We start from the raw sequence: 21,477 nt of genomic DNA, 5'->3' as shown, positions 1-21,477 counted from the left end.
TGAGTCTTACCCATTTAAAACAAAGGAAAGCCTTATTTTGTAGATCTTTAAAACCACACCTGAGGATTTCCAGTCCACTTAGAAAGGCGAGTCCTCTCCAAGAATCATTCTATAAGAGCTTTATACCACATTTTAACTGGTTAAATTGAGCCAAATCATCCAATTTGACTGTTCAGCCAAATTCACGTGTGTCCGATGCAAGCAGGCTCTTAAATCCTCAACAAATTCTTCTTTGGCGAGGCCTGACAAGACCACTCGTACTTAGTTATTGTTTTTATACAAATGGAAAAAATTATACTACCACCAAGAAGTTTTCACAGGTAATTTGGCTGGAAACCTGCATGGGACCCAAGGGAGAGCTGAAGAACTCCATCTTTCTTGCCAAAGAGCAGCCAAACTCCGACTCTGCTCTGCATGCAGGTGGCTGATGGACTGTTTTATGAAGGCTTTAATCACTGCTTTCTGTCTTAGTCACCCACCAAAATAAACTATGCAAATCCCAACACAGTAGAAGGACTCCATCGTCAATGGGCAAGCACGTCCTTAGTTGGGTTCTGCTGCTGGGGAACTGAAATTGCTAAGGAAGAAAAGGTAACAACTCTGTAGCTCAAGAGACATCTACTTCAGGCATGCAGGTGACTCGAGAAGTGGGTTCAGCTCTGTTCCTAGGCCCAGAACTGCCCTCAGAACCATAAGTGGGACCAAGTTAGTTTCAGCCCTGTGTTCTGCTTCTTCTGTCCAAAGGGAGCATCATCAGCACCCATCGGGGTCTTTCTGACACCTTTCTCCGTAAATCTGACACACGGGTCATACTCCATTTCCTTAGGATGACAGTCTAGCCAGAGAGCTGCACTATATTGGTGACATTTGTTATGGTTTAGATACGAGGTGGTGTGAGGCAATGCAGGGTTTAGAGGTGAATTGATTAGGGTTATGAGAGCCTTAACCCAATTGGTGGATGAATCCCCTGATAGGAATTAACTGAGTGGTAACTGTAGGCAGGTAGGGTGTGGCTGCAGGAGGTGGCCCATTGAGGGTGTGCCTTTGGGGCGTATATTTTGTCAGGTGAGGAGAGCTCTCTCTGCTTCCTGGGCCAGGTCCCCAGCTGCTTTCACCAATTCTACTTCAACGGAATAACCTAAATAAGAAACAGAGTTGAGGATGTATTTTTTTTCTGATTCCTTCTTTTAACATGTGAGGAAACTGAGGCCCAGAAATGGCAGAGTCACCCAAGGTCACACCCTGGGCCTGGGGCGTGGGTCTCCTGACTGTCAAGTCACTCCTGCTGTGAATGTCCTCACAGTTACCAGTTGCACGTGTCTAGAAGGGAATTCTAGGAGGCTGGAGAACGTGGCTCACCTCAGTGGCTACCTATGTTCCTTCCCATCAAAGACCTTAAATATAAGGATCAGAAACCAGACTAGGGAAGCCTCCAAGGACAGATGGAGAAAAAGTCGACTTGATGGTCCACCTGCTTCAGTGAGGGGAATGAAGTGGCTGGCCAAGTGGCCTAGAATCTAGACAGGCTGTCCCAGGAAGGCCATAAAAAGTGCCTTCCACAATCCTGCTCATTCCAACCCACAGAGAACCATCCTACAAACAAGCCCTGACATTTTTACCCACCCCCAAGCCAAAAGTACTCTCAGCTCTTAATCTGTATTTCTGGATTCTTCTCTACTTACCCTTTCTTTAAAAGGAATTTTTTTTCGGGTCACCAAGTATTCTGCCACAGCCCCAGTGAGAATCTGCTTCACCTTAGGTGTTCTTTCAGTAAACACTTACTGAGCACCTACTACATCCCAGGTGCTGAGCTATTCCTGGGGAAAATAAAGAGGTGGAAGCCACAGCTATTAGCCCCATGGTCTCACAGCCCCATGTAGACAGTGAGCATACTTCAAAACCCCAAATCTCAACATGTGGTCCAACAGAAGACTGCTTTTCTAATTTGTGAATATTCTACATATAAGTCTTTAAAGGCTCACAAATTAAATTGCATTAGTAAGACCTATGACAAATTTCCTTTACTGGAAAGAAATAAATTTTATTAAATCAGGCTTTTTGGAGGGAAGCATGTGCTACATTTTCAACAAACCCATATGTTTTATCTTGTAAAACCTCCTTATAAGTATAGTCTATTGCAGTTGGAAAGGATCTGATCTATCACCTAACCCAGATTTGAATTTTTTCTTTTATTTTTTTAAACAATGAAACATTTTTAAAACAAATATGACTAAGGGTTCCAAAATATAAAACAGTTAAATCTGTGAAGCTGCTTTGGGGAGAGGAGAGGTGGAAAGTTGGGAGCAACCTCCTCTCACTCTACCCCCATCCTTCTGCCTCAGCTCCTCCCAGAACTTGGAACTACTGTCCCCCAAATAATGACATGTCTATGCTCCATGTTGAAGATGAGGAAACTGAGACCCAAAAGAGGAAGTTAAAGGTCATGGGTTTCAGGCAAACTTACTTACAGAGTGAAGGTAGGAATATAGGCTTTCTGAGGCTCTTCCTATTCTCATCCTTCTATCCATCCATCCATCCCTCCATCCATCCATCCATCTATTCAAACATCCATCCACCCATCATGAAGAGCTGAGCTTAGGAGCACCTTGTACTTAGAAGAAAGGTCGACAAAGGCCAGATCATGAAGGGTCTTATGATCATTTTAAGAATTCTGAAGACCATCTTAACAAGAGTAGCTTTCTTATTTTTTCATATTGCAGTATTTTTGTATTGTTTTGTTTTGTTGTTCTTTCTCTTTGGCTTGAATTTGGAGATTCACTTTTTAAAAAAAAAAACATCTTATTATCAAAAGTAGAGAGGATAGCATCAATCGACCAACTTCAACAATTTTCAGCACATGGAAAGCTTTGTTTCACTCTCTCTGGCCCACTGGATTATTCCCTTGCAAATGTTTAGTATGTATGTTCAAAAAGTCCTCATGTATGTACACGGATACACATACATATCACACACACAAATATCCATAATGCCATGACCACATCAAATGCATTTTGCAATAATTTCTTAACAATATTCTGTCTGTTGATTATAAATCTTTAAGTAGGGAACTCGGATGATCAAGTTCATATTTCAGAGAGTTTACTTCTCTCTATGGCACCGAGGGGATTATAGAGAGTCAAGGTGAGACCCAAGGGTCAAGGGCCAATTCAGTAATCCAGAGGAGAAGGACGGTGGCCTGGACTAAGATGACAGCAGCAAGGACAGAGAGGAGCAGAGCAGTGCAGGAGCCCGGTAGCATCATGGAGAGAACATGGTGAAGACCCCAGAGGAAGATGAGCAGTGGGAAAGCACAGGGTGATGCCCAGCTTGTCACCTGGGTGGTGGGGCCACTCACAGAGGGCAAGGAAAGAAGACACAAAAGCGCTCATTTGGCTGAGCAGGGGTGGTGTGCCTTTGGGTCAGGTGGAGGGTAGGACAGAGGGGGCTCCTGAGGGTGGCCTCCCAGGGTGGTTGGAGAGAAGCCCAGGGCTGGAAAGGCTGTTAGTGGAAAGGAGGTTGGGGTGGCCGGTAAGGGCTCAGGAAGCCTGGGTGCAGTCAAAGAAGAGGAGGCTGAGCCTCAACACCATGAGGGGAGGCAGAAGCCAGGGAGAAATACCCAGAAGCACCAGGGAAAAAGCAAATTTTGAAAGAGTGGAAGTTTTCAATCAGTAAAGTCAGACTCGGAAGAGATCCACTGGGTTCAGGAGAAAGGATTTAGAAGAAGATGTCAGGGAGAGCCACATTGGTGAGCGGGAGGGTGGACACCAGCCTGTCATAAGAGGGAGAGGAGAACCTGGGGGTGGTGAACTTGAGTGACCTGGATGTGAAGGGCAGGAGAGAGCTAAGGCGAAGCTGAAGGGGAAGGCAAGAGTTCTTGGAGGGCCTTTGCAAAAAATGCTCTCGGGCACTTAGCATCTATGCGATGCCAGTGTTGCAGACTGAACGTTGGTGTCACCCCAAAAGTCTTGGGTCGAATCCCTATCTTCCAGGGTAGCTGTGTGTGAAGATAAGCCCTCTAAAGAGCTCATTGTGCTTCAGGGCTGGGGATAGTTGGTAAAGTGCTTGCCTCGCAGGCACAAGGCCCTGGGTTCAATTCCAAGCACCACCAAAATGGGGTCATAAGGGTGAGGGTCTGACCTAACAGGATTAGCGTCCTCATCAAAGACACTAGAAATCTCTTTTTCCTTCTCCCCCTGCCCCCACCTGCCGAGAGCATGCGCTAAAGAAGGGCCATGTGGACCCAGAAAGGTAGTGGCCACCTACAGCCAAGAGAAGGGGCCTCACAATGAAACCTGCCCTGCTGGCACCTCAGCCCTGAGCTTCCAGCTTCCAGAAGTGTGAGCGGTAACCGTCTGTTGTTTAAGCCAGCCGTCTGGTGGGACCTTGTTGTGGTGACCCTGGCAAGCTAATGCAGCCGGGCCCTGCGATCGACAGGGTTTCTGCTTCTTCGGTCGTCATCAAGATCGCCTGAGGCAACTGCTCCCATCTCCCTTTTATAGACCTAGCGATGAAAGCGTGGAGTGTGTGTAAACCAGCTGGCCCCAGGTGGCAGCCAGTAAAGTTAGTGAACGAAACACGGATACAGTCTCCCTCCCGGGGACGCAGCCACGAAGTACCACAGACCACGTGACCTGAGCCACAGAGAGTCATCCTCTCCCAGATCCAGAGGCTCGAAGTCCGAGGCGTCAGAAGGGTTGGTTCCTTTGAGGGATGTGAGGAAAGAAGTCGTCCCGGCCTTCTGTCCTTGGCTGGTAGATGATCCTCTTCTTCCTGTGACTCTTCATCCATTTCCCTACGTCTGTGTTCAAATTCTTCTTTTATATAATCACGTGGTTGAGTGAGAGGCCCGTCCCACTCCAATGTGACCTCATCTTAACCAATGTACCTGTAATGGCACTGTTTCCAAATGAGACCCATTCTGAGGTCCTGGGGATTGGGTGGGGTGGAGAGACAGCTCACCCCGTAACACTGCCTGGTGGCTTGTTTGGATGAAGGTCATGTGAGCAGGATTTACTGAGCCAGGGAAGCACCTGACTCCAGGATCTTTTTTTTTTAATATATTTTTTAGTTATAGGTGGATACGGTGTCTTTATTTTGCTTTATGTGGTGCTGAGAATCGAACCCAGTGCCTCATGCATGCTAGGTGCATGCTCTACCTCTGAGCCACGACCCCAGCCCTGACTCCAGGTTCTTAAGGGAGAGTTGTGAGCCATCTTGACCTCTGTGGGAGGAAGTCAGGAGAGAGACGTCCCTGAGAAGTAGAGAAGGTGGCATCCAGTGACAGGTGGAGGAGTTCCCTTGGGCACAGGAGAAGACGGTTCCTCTATTGTCAAGAGGAGCAGGTGACGGGGTGAGTTTGGATGCCAAGTGAACCTGCAGACATGGAGGAGGGAAGCTGAGGATGTTCCCTTCGGACAGCTCCCGCTGTCTTCCTGAAGCAAGAAGGGGACTGGCTACTGAGGATCACAGTGGGGTTTGGGATCAGGGCTCAAGAGAGACACAGACAATAAAATCAGAGATTCTGAGGAGAGTGGGGAAAGTTTGAAATAGCCACTGATTCTGAATTGCAATAGCCCGCTATGTCCAGAGCAGGTACTTGATGGCTATGAACGAAGATCTATTATGAGTTTAATAGATAAGTAGACAGATGGAAGAGAGGTGGCCAGGGACCAGGGAAGGACTGCTTGGCAGTAACAAGGGCCCAGATGATGTTAGCGACTGTGTGTTTATAGTGGCACCCTCTGCAGAGTGTGTGGTTTTTGCAGCAGTGCTCAACAGCTGGGCAATGGATACAGAGAAAGTAAACAACTGAGTTTATGCAAGGCTGGGCTTCAGCCAGGTGGATGCATGAAAGGGACCAAGGGGCAAGGAGGTGGAACACAGTTTGGCAAAAGCAAGTGAGTTGAGAAAGCTCAGGGACCGAGTAGGTAGAGAAGGAAGCAAGCAGGTACTGAGGCGGTGCCTATTTCTGCTAAAGAGGTTTGTCTGTGTCCTCATTTTCAAGTGGCCAGAGCACATGGTAATTGTTGTCTCTAGAAGGAACAGATGCTGCCAGATGGGGCATGCTAATGAGCTGCAAGCTGATGGACTCCCCCAGCTGACCTTCTCCTCTACAGCGTGCTGACTGGTTCCAGGCAGCACACATTCAGCAATCTGTATCCAGGGCTGCCACAACTATCAAAGCAGGCTCTCAGAGATGCACATCCCTCTGAATGCATCAATCAGTTTCATGTTACTAAAGCAAAATACCTTAGACAAGCTACCTGTGAAGAAAAAAAAAAATTTGTGTACAGTTTGTGATGTTCAAGTCCAAGATCAGGAGGCCCCATTTGTTTTGAGGTTCTGCCGAAATCAGCCTCTCATGTAGGAGCTTATGTCAGAGTGAGTGTACATCTCTTTCCAGGAAGTAGAGAAGAAGAGACCAGAGTACCACAGTCCCCTTTGAGAGCATACCCTCAATGACCAAAGGAATTCCCACAAGGCCCTACCTCCAAAAGCTTCAACCACTGCCTAGTGGTGCTACTGTAGGGACCAAGGCTTTGACACAGGGGCCTTCATGGGGGATGTTCAAATCCAAACTAGAGCAGAGAGGTTGAGGTTGGTGTATACAGTCAGTGCCATGGTTCACCCCCAGGTTCATCTGCTAGTCTCTGCTTTACAGTAGCATACTGGACAAATCTGTTTAGCTCTTGGATTTTCTTACTACAGATTTTCTAAGGTTACAGAGCTTCCCTAAGATTCCTTGTTTAAGATAAAACCTATGGTTATTAGTATCATATTATTGTTCTTATTATGTACCTATACCCATATTATAAGCAGTAATTTGGAACTCCAAATTACTATAATCATGTTGATGTCTTCATGGACACACCATGAGGGGGAAACCTAGACACATCTTATTGTTATTTTTCCCATGTTTTTTATTGGTACATTATAATTGTACACATGGTGGAACTCATTGTTACAGGCTCATACGTGCATCCAATATTAACAATATGATTTGGACAATATCATTCCCTAGTATTTCCCTCCCGCCCCACTCATGCACCCCTTTCCTCTACTGCACAGGTCTCCGTTTTCTTTCCATGAGATCTCCCCTTCCCCACCTGTCTTTTCCCCTTTTCCTGTCTCGCTTCCACATGAGAGAAAACATACAACCCTTCGCTTTCTGAGTTTGGCTTATTTGCTTAACAGAATGTTCTCAAGTTCCTTCCATTTTCCTGCATATGACATAATTTCATTCTCCTTTATGGCTGAATAAAATTCCATTGTGAATATGTACCATATTTTCTGTATTCACTCACCCGCTGACAGACACATAGGCTGGCTCCATAGTTTGATCATTGTGAATTCTGCTGCTATAAACATGGGCGTGCATGTATCACTGTAGTGTGCTGACTTTGATTCTTTAGAATAAATACCAAGGAGTGGTATCACTGGGTCCTATACTGGTTCCATGCCTTGTCTTTTGAGGAACTTCAAAACTGATTTCCATGGTGATTGTATTAATGTATGACTCCACCAACATTGTAGAAGTGTTCGTTTTTCCTCCGCATTCTCTCCGGCATTTGTATTGTTTGTATTTTTGATGGCTGCCATTCTGACTGGAGTGAGTTGAAATCTCAGTGTAGTTTGGATTTGCACTTCAACAATGTTGAATATTTTTTCATGTATGCATTGGCTCTTTGTATTTCTTATTTTGAGAAATTTTCTGTTTAATCCATGTGCCCATTTAGTAATGGGGTTATTTATTCCATGGTGGAAAGTTTTTGGAGCTCTTTACCTGTTCTACCTCCTAATCCTCTGTCAGAAGAGTTGCTTTCCTCTTCACATTCCTAATTGTTTCCTTTGCTGTGCAGAAACTTTTTAACTTGATGCTGTCTTATTTATTTTTTAACTCCTGGCATTTTTTCCTGAGTTTAGGGCTCCTATTGAGAAAGTCATTGCCTATGCCTATATGATGGAGTGTTGGCCCTACATTTTCTTCCAGGAATTGCATCATTTCGGATCTAATCCCGAGGTCTTTGATCCATTTTGAGCTGACTGTTGTGCAGGATGTGAGATAAGAGCCTAGTTTCATTCTTCTGCATATAAATAACCAGCTTTTCCCAACACCATTTGTTAAAAAGGCTATCTTTTCTCCATGGTATATTTTTGGCACCTTTGTCAAGGATCAGATGACCGTAGATATGTGTGTTTGTGTCTTTTATTCTGTACCATTAGTCTATGTGTCTATTTTTATGTCAGCACCATGCAGTTTTTGTTACTATAGTTCTGTAGTATAATTTGAAGTCAGATATTATGGTGCCTCCAGCATTGCTTTTTTGTTTGTTTGATTTTTTTCTATTTTTCAGTACCAGGGAATTGAACCCAGGGGCACTTAACCACTGAGCCAGATCCCCTTCCCTTTTTTATATTTTATTAGAGACAGGGTCTCACTGAGTTGCTTAGGGCCTCACTAATTGCTGAGACTGGCTTTGAACTCACAATCCCTCTGCTTCTGCCTCCTGAGTCTCTGGGATTACAATGTGCACCAGCATGCTTCCAGCATTGCTTTTTTGGCTAATTACTTTGCTTATTCTGTATCTTTTATTCTTCCATATGAATTTTAGGACTGTTTTTTCCCCCTAGTTCTATGAAGAATGTCATTAGTATTTTGATACAGATTGCATTGAACCCAGAAATGTTTTAGAGGGACAATGCCCCTAATTATTCTTAGTACAAAATGGTTAAACTACAAGAAATATCAAATAGTATCAGAATTCATGGAAACTATTACCAGGCCCCTGAGACTATGAATTGATTTAACCTTTTTGGAAAATGGCTTGGTGTTTTCTACTAAGCTTGAAAACGTGCCCATTTATCATCGAGTAATTCTATTCCCAAGTATATACACAGAACAGAATTAAATAAAGATCTCTGAAGCAGCATTATTAATCATGGTCTAGCACTAGAAACAACTCCATTGTCCATCAGCATAAACATGGATGGGTAAACGCTGGTCTATCCATAAAATGGAATACCACTTAACAATGAAAATGATAAGCTATAGCGATCGGCTACAGCAGAGATGAATTTCATGAACATGAGGCTGAGTGGAAGCTAACACAAAAGAACACACATACTGTCAGCTCTGTTTAAAATTTCAAAATAGAAAATTCAAAATAGAAAAAAAGTGATTATATAAGAATGCAGACTTAGAGGGGTGAATTATGCAGAAAAGCAAGGAAGAGAAGACCAGAAGTCAGGATAGTTACCTTTCAGCAGACCCACCCTTGACGGAAAATTTAGGCAGGAAATTGCCACATTTATTAATGTTGTACCCATAAATATGCTCTTGGTACTATTGGATCATATATAAATTAAAACCCTGTATTTGGTATTATATGCAATTAAATTTTTCATTTTCATTTCATGTTTTTTTCCTGATTTCTATCATGGGCCATAAAATAAAATATTAATATCTGATGTTCTTCCATATAATACAATTTCAGGATTTACTGGAGCATTAACCAAAAATAAATAAATAAATGTGGAACTTAAGGTAAAAGTACAAATGGAGAACTGCATACTATGGGCCTAAATATTTAAGAATTATCACTCATGCTAAGAAGCTGTTAAATAAAAGTGCTCTGTCCTCCTACCTGGACACTCACCTCTTCAGGGCACCTGGAAGGCCATGTTGGGCCTCAGAACTCTTGGATTCCCTGGGGGTTCTAGCTGGAGTTTGTGACACAAGCAGTATTGTCCTTCAGGCCCAAGCATCCACCTTCACGTCCCCCCCTATACCCCAAGGAAAATGTCCATGAAGACTTGGAAGTGGGTTTAGATCCATTTGAAGAGAGAACTCCCTTATCCCGGTACTTGGTGCATATCTACAGAGGGAGATATGGGGTTCAGGGGCGCACAGACTCCTCTCCCATGGAGAAGGTACGTGGCTGACAGAGGCCAGAAGGTCCTAAGTCCAAGGCCTCAGCCAGGGTCCCCCTGGCATGGAGCTAAAGGGCAGTCCTGCCTTGAAGGGAAAGAGAGGGATTGTATTGGAGGGAGCACTCAGAAAGCTTCTGGGGTCCAGCAGAAATCGGTGTCCTCACCTGGGTGGCAGCTACATTTAGAGCATTTAGAGCCTTTTCTCAATGCATGTTATATTTCCCAGGAAATAATTAATGAAATATATAAATTGTGCAAACACGTGTGTGTGTGCGCGCGCGTGCATGCACACCTGGGTGTTTCCTGGTGCTATAGAAGATGGGATCCACAAACACAAATAAGTGCACTTACAAGTGCAGACATCTGGGACATTAAACTGCTTCCTGGTATGAGCACCTAGGGACAATGGACAGAGTGCTGGCTGGTGACAGCTACCCTCCTGCTGGTCCTCTGCTCCATCTGGGGTGAAGATGCTTGGGTAATTGTACATGAATTCAGGCAGAGCAAATGAGTCATGGGCCCATGTCCTCTTGCCACTGAAAGAGCCTCAGAGGAAAATTCCTCTCCCTCCTCTCTGCCAAGATTATAAATACTATGTTTACCAAACCAAAATTACAGGAGACTCTTCCCATCTAGTAGAAGCAAAGGGAGAACAACTCCCAATTACCCTCTGTTTGGAATGCAATTCTAAGAAGTCTTCTTTTCCTTCTCCTAAGGGCAGCTGGGTGGGTTCCTGAAACAGTTGGCTGAGCATCTACTATCTGCCAGACATGGTCCTTATTTTCTGCTCCACCATCCACTTGGTTTTGATTTTTCATTCTTGATAGGAAAATACTATTTTTACAAAGATTCGGATTACCCATATTCAAAAGGATTTCCATGTATCCCAAGTGGTTTAAAAATCAGGTTCATATATTCTAAGAACGCACATTTCAATAATAGTTCATAAACACACACACACACACACACACACACACACACACACACACCACTTCAAAATGAAATGGAAAGTAAAAATTGGCTAGTACTAGCCCACCAAAAGTCCAGTCAATTTTTCTTCTAAAGAAATAAAAAATAAGTTCTGGGCTTTCCACGTAAGCTCTTTGAAAGTCACATTCCCAAAACACCAGTTTTCCTCCTTTCTGGAAACAATAAAAGCATATGAGTCAAGTGACCTTGTGACTTGAGAGAGGTAGAATCAGGCACATTTGTTTGAAGACTGATAAAAGCAGCAACATATTAAATTGGATTAAAGGGGCTAATGAGGCAGCAGAGAGGAGAACAAGCTAAATCAATGACTACAGCTATAGGTGACAGCCAATGAGGGATCCCTCCCACCTGCACTAGTGATGAGGAACATCTGGAAACACTCACCCCTCACTCGAGACTCAACCGAATGTCCATCATCTCCCTCTGTGCTTTAACTGAACCCGTTGCATATTTGACCAGAGTAATGGTAGCATTTCATGGCGCTGCGTTTCTTTATTTTGCCCAACTTGACTCTGGGCTCTGTGAGAACAGGACCATACTTGATGCATCTTTGAAGCTCAAGCGCACAGAGCCAAAGCACCAACATGGTTTCCATATTGAATGAATGATGGGTTCCATTCATGAGTCTACGGATTTGGCTTTCATGACTGCTATGATGGCAATCCTGAAATGATGAAAGGGTTTTGCCCTTCCAGAGTTTACTCACCTTCCCCTTCCTAAACTCTGTTTTCAGGTTCCGTGAGCTGTGAGTTCCATAACATGAGACCCTGGCAGGAGCACATCACGGGTTCTTCCAGCAGAGTTATGAAAAGGAGGAAGCTGGCCAACAGACGGATACACTGGAATTGTCCTCCTTGAGTTCCAGAACTCCATCATCCCTTGGGGGAAAATGTGGTCGAGGGTGAGTAGGGGCAGAAAAAGCATACATTTTCTGACCCCCCTTTTCTCCCAATGAGGACTGATTCTTCTAAAACAACAATATGAATGGTGTTCCATTGTCATATGAGATATGCAACTAATATTTTTTGGGGGGGAAGTACATTAATTACGTTGCGAGATTTTGCCATTAGGTGAATTTTTAACATGGATAGGCTGATGGGCACAGGGAATCCCGTTTCACCCACTAATCTCTGGGGAAGGCATCTTCTGGGATACTGGTATCATATTACCCTTAGTACAGCTGGTGCCTGAGTGAGTCTGGAGCTATGCAGAAGCTGATCATCCAAATAAGGATTAGCCTGTCCTTGAGATCTCATTTTTCTGCCAATAACCTTAAGCCACTGGACTTCCATTTTACCACTCTACAAGAAAATTGACTTGGCCTGAGACAGACATTAGGGTTAAGAATAGCCAATTCCCCTATCTAACTAAGGTTTCCTAAAGTTTTTTGAAAATTAAATGGAAAAATACAGGTAATTGGATCTACTAAATGGTTTCCAAGGGAGGCAGGCATCACGGCCTGATGAAGTAGCTCTGGGAATCATGGAGATCTGGATTTATGTCCTCCCTCTTGCTCTTGGTAGTAGGGTTGGCCATGACCCAGTTACTTGACCCTTTTGAATCTGTTTCTGCATTTATAAAATGGTGATAGGAAGATGGTTTAGAGGAGGAAATGAGAAAACGTACTTAAAGTAATGCACTCAAAAGAAAAAGTTTAATTCCTGTATGCAATCATCCATTGTATGTATCACAGAGAGAAACAACCATCAATTACACACACACACACACTCACACACTCACACAATTAACCAGTAAAAAAAAAAAAATAGAAAAAAATTAAAGTACTGAGAAGCCATGTCAATCTGGAGAAGGCTCTATTTTTCAGGAAAAAGGCTGTAAGTCAATATAATGATAAATATTTTCTTTAAACATTTTGATAAACAAGTAAAAGATTCCCCTGGAAGTAACTTTTTTAAAAGTTCAATTCTCATATCATTGTGATGTTTTAAGGTAAAGTAATTGATCTCTTAAAAAATCTCCTTCGGTCCTGGGATTCTGGGAAAAAAATCTGTCACAGAATTGGAAGCTTCAGAGGTTTCAATCAAACCAAATCACTAATTCAAAGTGGAATTAATGACATTGATCTGTGACTCCCCAAGCCATTCAGCAAGAATATTCATTTCTTTGTGTCTCTAGTGAGACACAATCATCTCTTCTCAGCCAGCTTTGCAAAACAGAGACAAAAAACAGAACCCAAAAAGTCTTCTCTGCCGGAAGCCAGCGTTGCATTCCGTCTGAGTCCCTGCACTGAACACTAAGTTATTCGAACACGTGTTGTTCTCAACTTTTGGTCCTGAAGAGCTAAAAACCAGACAACTCCACCTCCTGAAATCTTCAGTGAGCTTTAGAATTATCTGTGAGCAGAGTGGAAATCTCCCTTGAGATCTGTAATTTCAGGACTTCTGCATATTTTCCCCTCATCATTGAACTTCATTTCCGTGTACACACACACACACACACACCCTACTAGGCTAAATAGAATGCAAATATCTGGCAGCTGTCATTATCACCTAATGAACAAGGATATTTTTTTATTCCTTGTCATTAGTGCCTCCTAAAGATATATTTCTGATGCTTTGGGGGTGGGAGCAGCATATAGCTCAAGGACACAGAATCGAAGCCATACTGCTGGACTCAAATGCCAGTCCTGAACAAGGTACTTAACGTCTCTGGGCCTCAGTTTCTTTACCCGTAAAATGAGTATAAGAATAGCACCCACTTTAAGTGGTGATGATTAAATTATTTAGAATGTAATCCCCACCTACTAAGCCCTCCATCTATCCTTCTGCTGACACCCTGAGTTATGTAAGAAGCACATGAGAAGTGCAGTCGGGGGTTGGGGCATAGCTCCTGGTAGAGCACTTGCCTCTCATGCATGAGGTCCTGGGTTCCGTCCCTGGCAGCTCACAGAACTCACTAACAGGAAAAGACAGGAGAAGCAGGGTGTAGGGAAAGCCTGGTGAGAGACAGGCCCTGGGAACCTGGTGCAGGGCTGCAGGTTACACTCGGTGGCTCTCCTGAGCTTCCTTAAGCTGTAGGTTCCTGGTTCCAGAGCAACACTGAAGATCCGCAGGTGTGGGCACTGCCAGGAATGATCCTTGGGGAAAAGTGCTTAACTCATAAATTCTCTTAAAATCAACCTCCCTGAAAAAACCCTCAGAGAATAAAAGCAGGCCCTAGGCCACTGTATAAATACGAGCAGGAGCAGAAGTGGGAAAGGTGGCCCCCACACCTGCGGGGCCTCCTGAGGGCTGCAGAGGGGCGAGGCAGCCCACCGCTCCCACCTGAGTTGTTTGGTTTTGCCCATTTCCAGGGAGCGGTGGTTAAACATTGGCCAGGGCTGCACTGGCCGGGGTGGAGAGGCTGCCTCGGAAAGCCTGAAGGCTTTGAAAAAGAATCTTTTCAACTGCAAACCTGTTTCTTTGGCATTCTTACCCTTTCCCCTCCTCCTAGGGCAGGAAGCTGGCAGTTGGGCATTCTGTGTTTTGGTTTATCTGGAAAAAAAAAACAAAAAACAGCCAAATGGAACTCTTGCTTCACAGAAGACCAGAAAAGCGTTGACTGAGATTTTGAGAATTTTACCCTCCCCGCCCACTAAATACAAGTTAAACACGGGTCCAGGTAGTCATCCACACTGTGAATTTACATCTTCCGTAGGTTGTGGTCAGTGTCCTAAAAGGGAGGTGCCATGGAGAGGGGTGATTCACAGATCCCCTAACCTCCCCTTGTAAATATGATTATTCTGACATCTTTTAAGGCATATGAAAACTCCATTTGGTGAAAATTATCACTGTGCATCATTATATTTAAAAGATAGTTTAACTTGTTCAGATTTCTAGGTGGTTCCTTAAGAGTAAAGATGAAAGAGTAGGGATCAAATGAAGAAGCACCCCTAAACCTGCCTGTTTTTGTGTGCTCCGTACTGCAGCCTGGGTGGCTCGCACAACAGAAATCGATTTTCTCGCCGTTCTGGAGGCTGGAAGTCCAGGACCAGGGTGTTGGCAGGGTTATTTTCTCCTGAGGCCTCTCTCCATGGCTTTTAGATGCCATCTTGTCCCTGGATTTCATGGGTTTTCCTGTCTGCCTGTGGCTGGGTTCTGATCTCTTTTCAGAAGGACACTAGTGATCTGGATTAGAGCCCAGCCTCATGACCTCACTTTAGCTTGATTACTTCTGTAAAGACCTTGTCTCCAAATAAAGCCTCATTGTAAGGTGGCAGGGTGCAGACTTCAGCAAGCAAACCAAAGGACATGGCCCAATTCAGCCCGTCCCTCTGCCTAACGTGAGCCTAATGTATGCACAAGGGCAACTTGATTTAGTAACATCCCAGGTCACATTCTGGGATGGAGACAAGGACGCAGGTGCTTTATGAAGAGTCCTCACTGTCAAGGCAGAAAAATAAGCAGGATTAAATAGAGAGCAAAGTCAACATTAAAATAAAGACCACAGCTAATCCCAAGGGCCCTCTGGAGCTGAATGGTCCTTCAAGTTGTCCAGAATTGATATCAGGGGGCTGAGACATTATGCCTTACCTGGGCCAGAAGGTGGGTGGGGGCAGCCCTAGGGGAGGCACGAGGTACATGAAGCTGTTCTCCTCAGTTGGGGAATCTCTGTGGGTTGCTAGTTGTCCACCCTACAGTGGCTGGCAGAGGGAAGGGCTGCTCAGCCTGAAGTGGGGTCTCTGGTTGGTGCATCCCAGGTCCACGACAAGTATGTAGTTTACTTTCCCACCATGAATTTTTCAAAGTCACCTCTAAAGGTTGCTTAAATTTTCATAACCTATGGAATGAGAACAAATATTTGCAATTCAAACAGCTAATCAATGTTTAATATCCACAATTGGCAAGTGCTCACACAACTCAGTAGCAAGAAGATAGCCTGAATTTTAAGATGGGCAAAATAGCTAAAAAAGACATCTCTCAAAAGAAGGCACAGAGATGGTCAACAGGTGTATGAAAAGATGCTCAACGCCACTGATCATCAGGGAAATGCAAATTAAAGCCATCACGGCATATCACCCCACACCTGTTAGGAAGGGTTTTAGTCAAAAGATAGACGTGTGGGCGAGAATGTGCAGACAAGGGGCCCCTTCCCCGCACTATTAGTGGGAAAGTTAACTGGTGCAGCCATTACGGAAAACTGTGGAGGTTCCCCCAAAAAGTAAAAGTGGAACTACCACCACATGACCCAGAAACTCACTTCTGGGTATACATCCAAAGGAATTGAAATCTGTAGGTTAAAGAGATGTGTGTGCACCCATGTTCAGAGCAGCATTATCCACAATTTAAACCATCTATGTGTCTGTGGATCCAGGAATAGATGAAGAAACTGTGGTATATATATATATATATATATATATATATATATATATATATATATATATATATATATACATACACATGCATAGGGTAGAATACTATTCAGCCTTTTTTAAAAAAGGATATATATATATCTCAAAAGGCCAACATAAAATCATGTATAAACCTTACATATACACAATTTTTATTTGCCAGTTATTCTTCAATAAAGCTGAGGGGAAGAAATTTCTTGTAAAGTCCCTAAGTAGATGAAAGTATAACCTATTACAAATCCTAAAATATTTGGCCTGACACCTGGAACATAGAAGAGTGGCCAGGTGGCAGGTTAGGCCACGTGGCTTAGTAGGAAATGTGTATTGCTGTGGATTCAAAGAGAGTTGGATGCAAATCTCTGCCCTGCTCTTTTGTATTACTGCATACTCCCTTTGAACTTCCAGTTTCTCTTTTGGACACCCATGTCCCTGGCAGCATTATCCACAATTGCCAGTTATCCTTATCTTTTGCAAAATAAAGATAATCCCGAGTTTGTTGGACTGTTACAAGATTTAAACAAAAAATACCTTGACATTTAGAATCAAGCATCATGTCTACCATAATGCCTCTTACACACACACATACATAAGCATCCAAAAAACATTATTTCCCTTTCCTTCTTTCCAGCCTGTAGTTCAGTGGTGGTAACTGGTTAAAACCAGAGAGAAATACAAGTTTTATTTCCTAATTTGAAGGTGAGTGCTTCATGAATCCTGTGTGCTCAAAGTCACCTCTAAAGGTTGCTTAAAAACAAATTGCCCATTCTCAGTGAATACAACCAGAGGGTCTAGGGTGGGGCGCAGTGATGTATTATTTTAGCAGGTTCCATGGGGGTTTCTATACTCAGAAAATCTTGAGGCTTCTTGCTTGAAGCTGTGGATGCTGATCTTGTAAGAGGACTCTTCTTACCAAAGCTGGGTGGGCCTATGCTTAGCAGGTGCTTGAGGACATTTCCGCCTTTCTCGTTGTCATGAGCTCTGTGGATGTGCATCACCAAATCACATAGCATTGCAAATACCTCTTCCTCTTCACAAGTACTGCATATTCCAAAACTAAAGCATGTGTAAATCATGTCAGCTGTAGAATCAAACCAATTCTCCTTTTCAACATGTAGTCATATTGAGGTATAAATCAATACTAAAGGGCAATGCAGTGCAGACGGGAGTTGGGGGATCCAGATCTCCCGGGCTTGTGGGGAAAATGAGAAGCATATTCAAAGATGAAGTACCCTTCAGGTGTCAGAGTGGCTGGGCCTGCAAAGAGGCGCGTCTGGAGGGAGACCTCACAGTCTCGTTTTAATCAAGGACGGTGGACTCCTCCAGATGGGATTGCTCACGGCTCTCTGTGTTTGTTTATGGGTCACAAAGTCCAGCTGGATTGCAGTCTGCCAAGAAGACACTGACCAATGTCCCCAAAGCAAACAGGAGCTGCAATGCAGAAAGTGACCCCAAAGCTCAGACAGGCTTTCCTGTTCCTGCCAGACACTTTTTCTGATTGGACACTGGGTCAGTGGCTTTTCACTGTCTTCTGTGGTTTTCTTTTCCCACAACTAGGCTCCATTTATTCTAAAATATGCAGCTCTGGAGTTTGCTTGAAATGGTGCTTTTACTCAGTAAAAATAAAGTGAAGATGAAAACTCTATCCGTGGGAATCCAGTCTGCAAAAGATGAAAGTAAGAGCATCACAGGCATCTACTCTCCCCCGCTGATCAGTAGCCACCCAGACCTAACCGCTTTCCATACCACGGTGGTGGAAAAAATTCTGGAAGCAGCACAACAAAAACCTGAGGGGGAGACTTCACAGTCTCATTTTAATCAAGGACAGTGGACTCCTCCAGATGGGATGGCTGAGAACCCTCGGGTGACCTTTGCTTGCCAACACCACACAGATACCACAAAGGCAGGCTGATCTTTGGTCCTCAGACCTATTCACTCAGATGTTCATTATTGTTTCTCCACAATTTGCCTTTGTTCTCTTTAAAAACTATCTCTTCAGTTTTGATGGGGTAGTATAACCCACACAAACTCACCATTACATTAAAAAGAAGGATGCATCCCCTGTCCTTTAAGTATTATCCAGAGCCCTCTCAGTTTTCCACCAGCTCATTTTAGAGAAGCATCTTTGAGTATGTAGTTGATATCTAGTTCTTCTTGCCCATGTTCTAATCTCTTTCTACCTCTGCCCTGTATTGTGCCATTTGTTAAATACACCGAATTTCAGAACTGGTAGCCATATTAGTCAGGATAGTGCCACAGTAAGCTGCAGTAACAAATAAGCCCTATAATCTCAGTGGCTCTACATAATACCAGCGAGTTCTCCCTTGTGGAAGAGCCCATCACTCGCCTGGGTAGCTATCCTAGGGAATCTGGGTTTCTTCTATCCTGTGGCTCCAGCATCTCTGAGTCCTTCACTTCCAACAGTGTAAGTGAGAAAGGTGTGGGACATTTGGGGGAGCAGGCTGGAAAATGGAGTAAATCATGCACCCCAGCATTCGCTTGGCCAGAACTCAGTTATATGATCAACCAAAACTCAAGGCGGCAGAGAAATGCAGAGAGAGTACACAGGTGGCAACACTGTCTACCTCAGAGAGAATTTAAAGGCCCTTTTCTTTCAACTTCTTTAAGATTTTTTGGTCGAAGCAACTGAGACCCAGAGAACATACAAGTTTCACACAGCTAACCAGAGACAGCTCAGCTCACTGGTATTTGCCAAGGACCTCTTACCCATTCCTATTGATTCTTATTAATGTATAAAAGCATTTATAAAGTGCCAAAAAAATTGGAGATTATTTCCAGACCTTTCTACCCAGGACTCCAGGATGAGGAAGGACATGACCACCCTGTTCCGAAGCCCACAGTTCCAGGGCAGCGCCTTTGGGTCTGAGAGCTGGGCCCAGGAGAGGGCTTCAGGGAACAAGGGCCAGTAGCAAACCCTAATTATGGGAAATGCTTCTTGGCTCCTAAGGGATATAAAATTACTTTGGGGAAAGGCAAGAAAAACAGAAACAGAATACCCTGTGATGTTTAATTCAGAGGCCCAACGTCACTTACGGGACCTTGTATTCTGTACTTGATTCTGTCAAGATAACTTTTAGAGGATGGAGACAGAGCTGGTGGGTTACGAAGCTCTGGATGGTGTCAGCCTGCTTTGCGGCCACCGGGTTGGCTCACGGACAATGAGTCTTGAAGGCTTGTCCTCAGTTGTGAGAAGGAACAGAGGCTCAGAAAATCCCAGATAAAGCTGAGGAAGTGGGCACAGGCAATCGGGGTCTCCGTAGCAGATGCTAAAAGCTGTCTGGGGAGGGTAAGGTTTCCACCAGTGGAGACCACTCCTTTGCAGTTTAGAAACTTTGCATACAGTTTTGCACCACCTCTGTCTAGCTCAGTGTTAACCGGGCAGTTGGTTACATACCTATCTTTTAAATCCTGACTTTACCATCACAGACTTTATATATACAAACTTTCCTGAATTTTCATCTAGAAATCTGGCATGGACTAGTTGAAGACTGCATGTTAGTGTTCCTGTTTTTAGGGATCGAGGATAAATATTTTAATACTCTGACCCACCCACCCATAACAGCTAGGAAGGGAAAATAAATAAAAAATAGCATCTGCCACTTGGCCACAAAGTATGCTATTGATTTAACCTATACAGTTTTTTTTAACCACACAAAATTTAATAATAATAGACAATAAGTTTATAGCAGTGCCAGAATTAATTGCATGAAGTAGCTGCCCCTATTTCCCCCACCAAAAAAAATTCACAATCCCTAGATTTTGTGGTTCATATATGCAAGAAATGATAAAACTACAGAAGTTAATGACAGGTGCCTTCATTTTTTAGTTTTCCTCTTAGTCTCTTCTTCCCTCTCTTTAAAAAAATGTGCTTATCCTTGTCAATTGTAGAACTACTGTGCCCATTTGATTGGCAGCCATTGAAGCCAATAAGATGAATGGATTTGCTGCACCTGGGTTAGGTTATGGCAAAGCCTGGGCTCAAATCAGTGGTCAGTATGGACAGCAGAAGGGGGAAGCAGGTCAGTTAGACACCTCCAAAAACAATCAAGAGGAGATGACTTTTAGACTTAAACTCATAAATACACACACACTGGTAAAACAAAATGAATACAGTTAGCCTGTTATGAAAATCATCCATCTATGCGTAAAAGAGAGTTTAGTGCAAAGCTTCAGTCCTACTGATCTGGGGTGCAGTCACAAGGCGGAATGTGGTCGCAAGTCAGTGAGCAGTAATCCAGGTGGCTGCCTGACTGCATTAAATTGGTGTGAACAGGAGCTGGTTATGAAGAAAGCAGTAAAAAGAGAGAACCCTGAAAGTAGCTGGGAAAGACACAGTCTTAACAATGTGGACCGAAGCATGATGGTTCCCCTGATAGAACATTGGACCCCGATTGTGGGCAAGAGTGCCTGATCATTGACAGCAGCATTTCGGGGTGTGTTAGCAGCCCCTGTTCTGATTCTGTCAGGGCGCCGAGTGACATTTTGATAATTTGCTTCCTTATGGAGTCCCGTTGTCAGAGCTGCCTCAAAGCATTCTGGTCCACTCCAGTTATACTCATTATTTTAAATTAGTATAAATCTATCAAATGCTGTGTGCTGGTTCTACTCTAAACATGCCAACAAAGTCACTAACAGATCTTGGGCCATGGAATACTCTTCCAGGTAAATGCCACCCTATGGCAGGCACCTGGGCAGGCAGAAGTTTGCCCATGAGGCCTCCGCCCTCACTCTGCCCATCTTGAACTGCTGCTGAACCAGCCCTGGGTTATTTTGACTGGGCCATAAAGAAAGTTAAGATCAGGTTGTTCTAATAATGCGACTGCCTTTAGTGGGCTGATAACAATTGCCATATTGTAGGCCAGACGTGGTCTGCAGAATGAATTTCAGCAGGCCGCGCACGTTATTCAGCTATATCCAGGACCCTGCTACGGACAGCTTCATCAGAGATACCAAGAGTCGACAGGATAATGTTTTCTGGGCTTTTACACACATTCTCCAGTTGCAGAAATTGTTAGGTGATAAATACGGTGACAGCTCATTACCTAATTCAGCTTCCAGAGCAGGGAAGGTTAAACTGCACCTCTCACCTGCTGGGTGACAAGTTAGCATCTTAGCCTTGTCCCTTCTCCACATTCTACCCTCAGCTCCCACTCTGTCTGGAATCTTGTGTATTTTAGGCATTGGGTTTC

General features: G+C 43.9%; 1 protein-coding gene across 1 annotated transcript in view; it reads left to right on the top strand.

Moving 5' to 3' along the window:
* Nedd9 (neural precursor cell expressed, developmentally down-regulated 9) overlaps positions 1-21,477 on the top strand; it is a 173,089-nt gene that overhangs the window by 59,094 nt on the left and 92,518 nt on the right. The window contains exon 2 of the mRNA XM_076859191.1: positions 11,654-11,821. Within this exon, the coding sequence (XP_076715306.1) occupies positions 11,810-11,821 (12 nt within the window). The 5' untranslated portion in view covers positions 11,654-11,809. The remainder of the gene's footprint in view (positions 1-11,653; positions 11,822-21,477) is intronic.

This window comes from Callospermophilus lateralis, chromosome 6 (assembly GCF_048772815.1).
Source record: "Callospermophilus lateralis isolate mCalLat2 chromosome 6, mCalLat2.hap1, whole genome shotgun sequence".
NCBI lineage: Eukaryota > Metazoa > Chordata > Mammalia > Rodentia > Sciuridae > Callospermophilus > Callospermophilus lateralis.
This window is presented reverse-complemented; position numbering and strand designations above follow the sequence as displayed.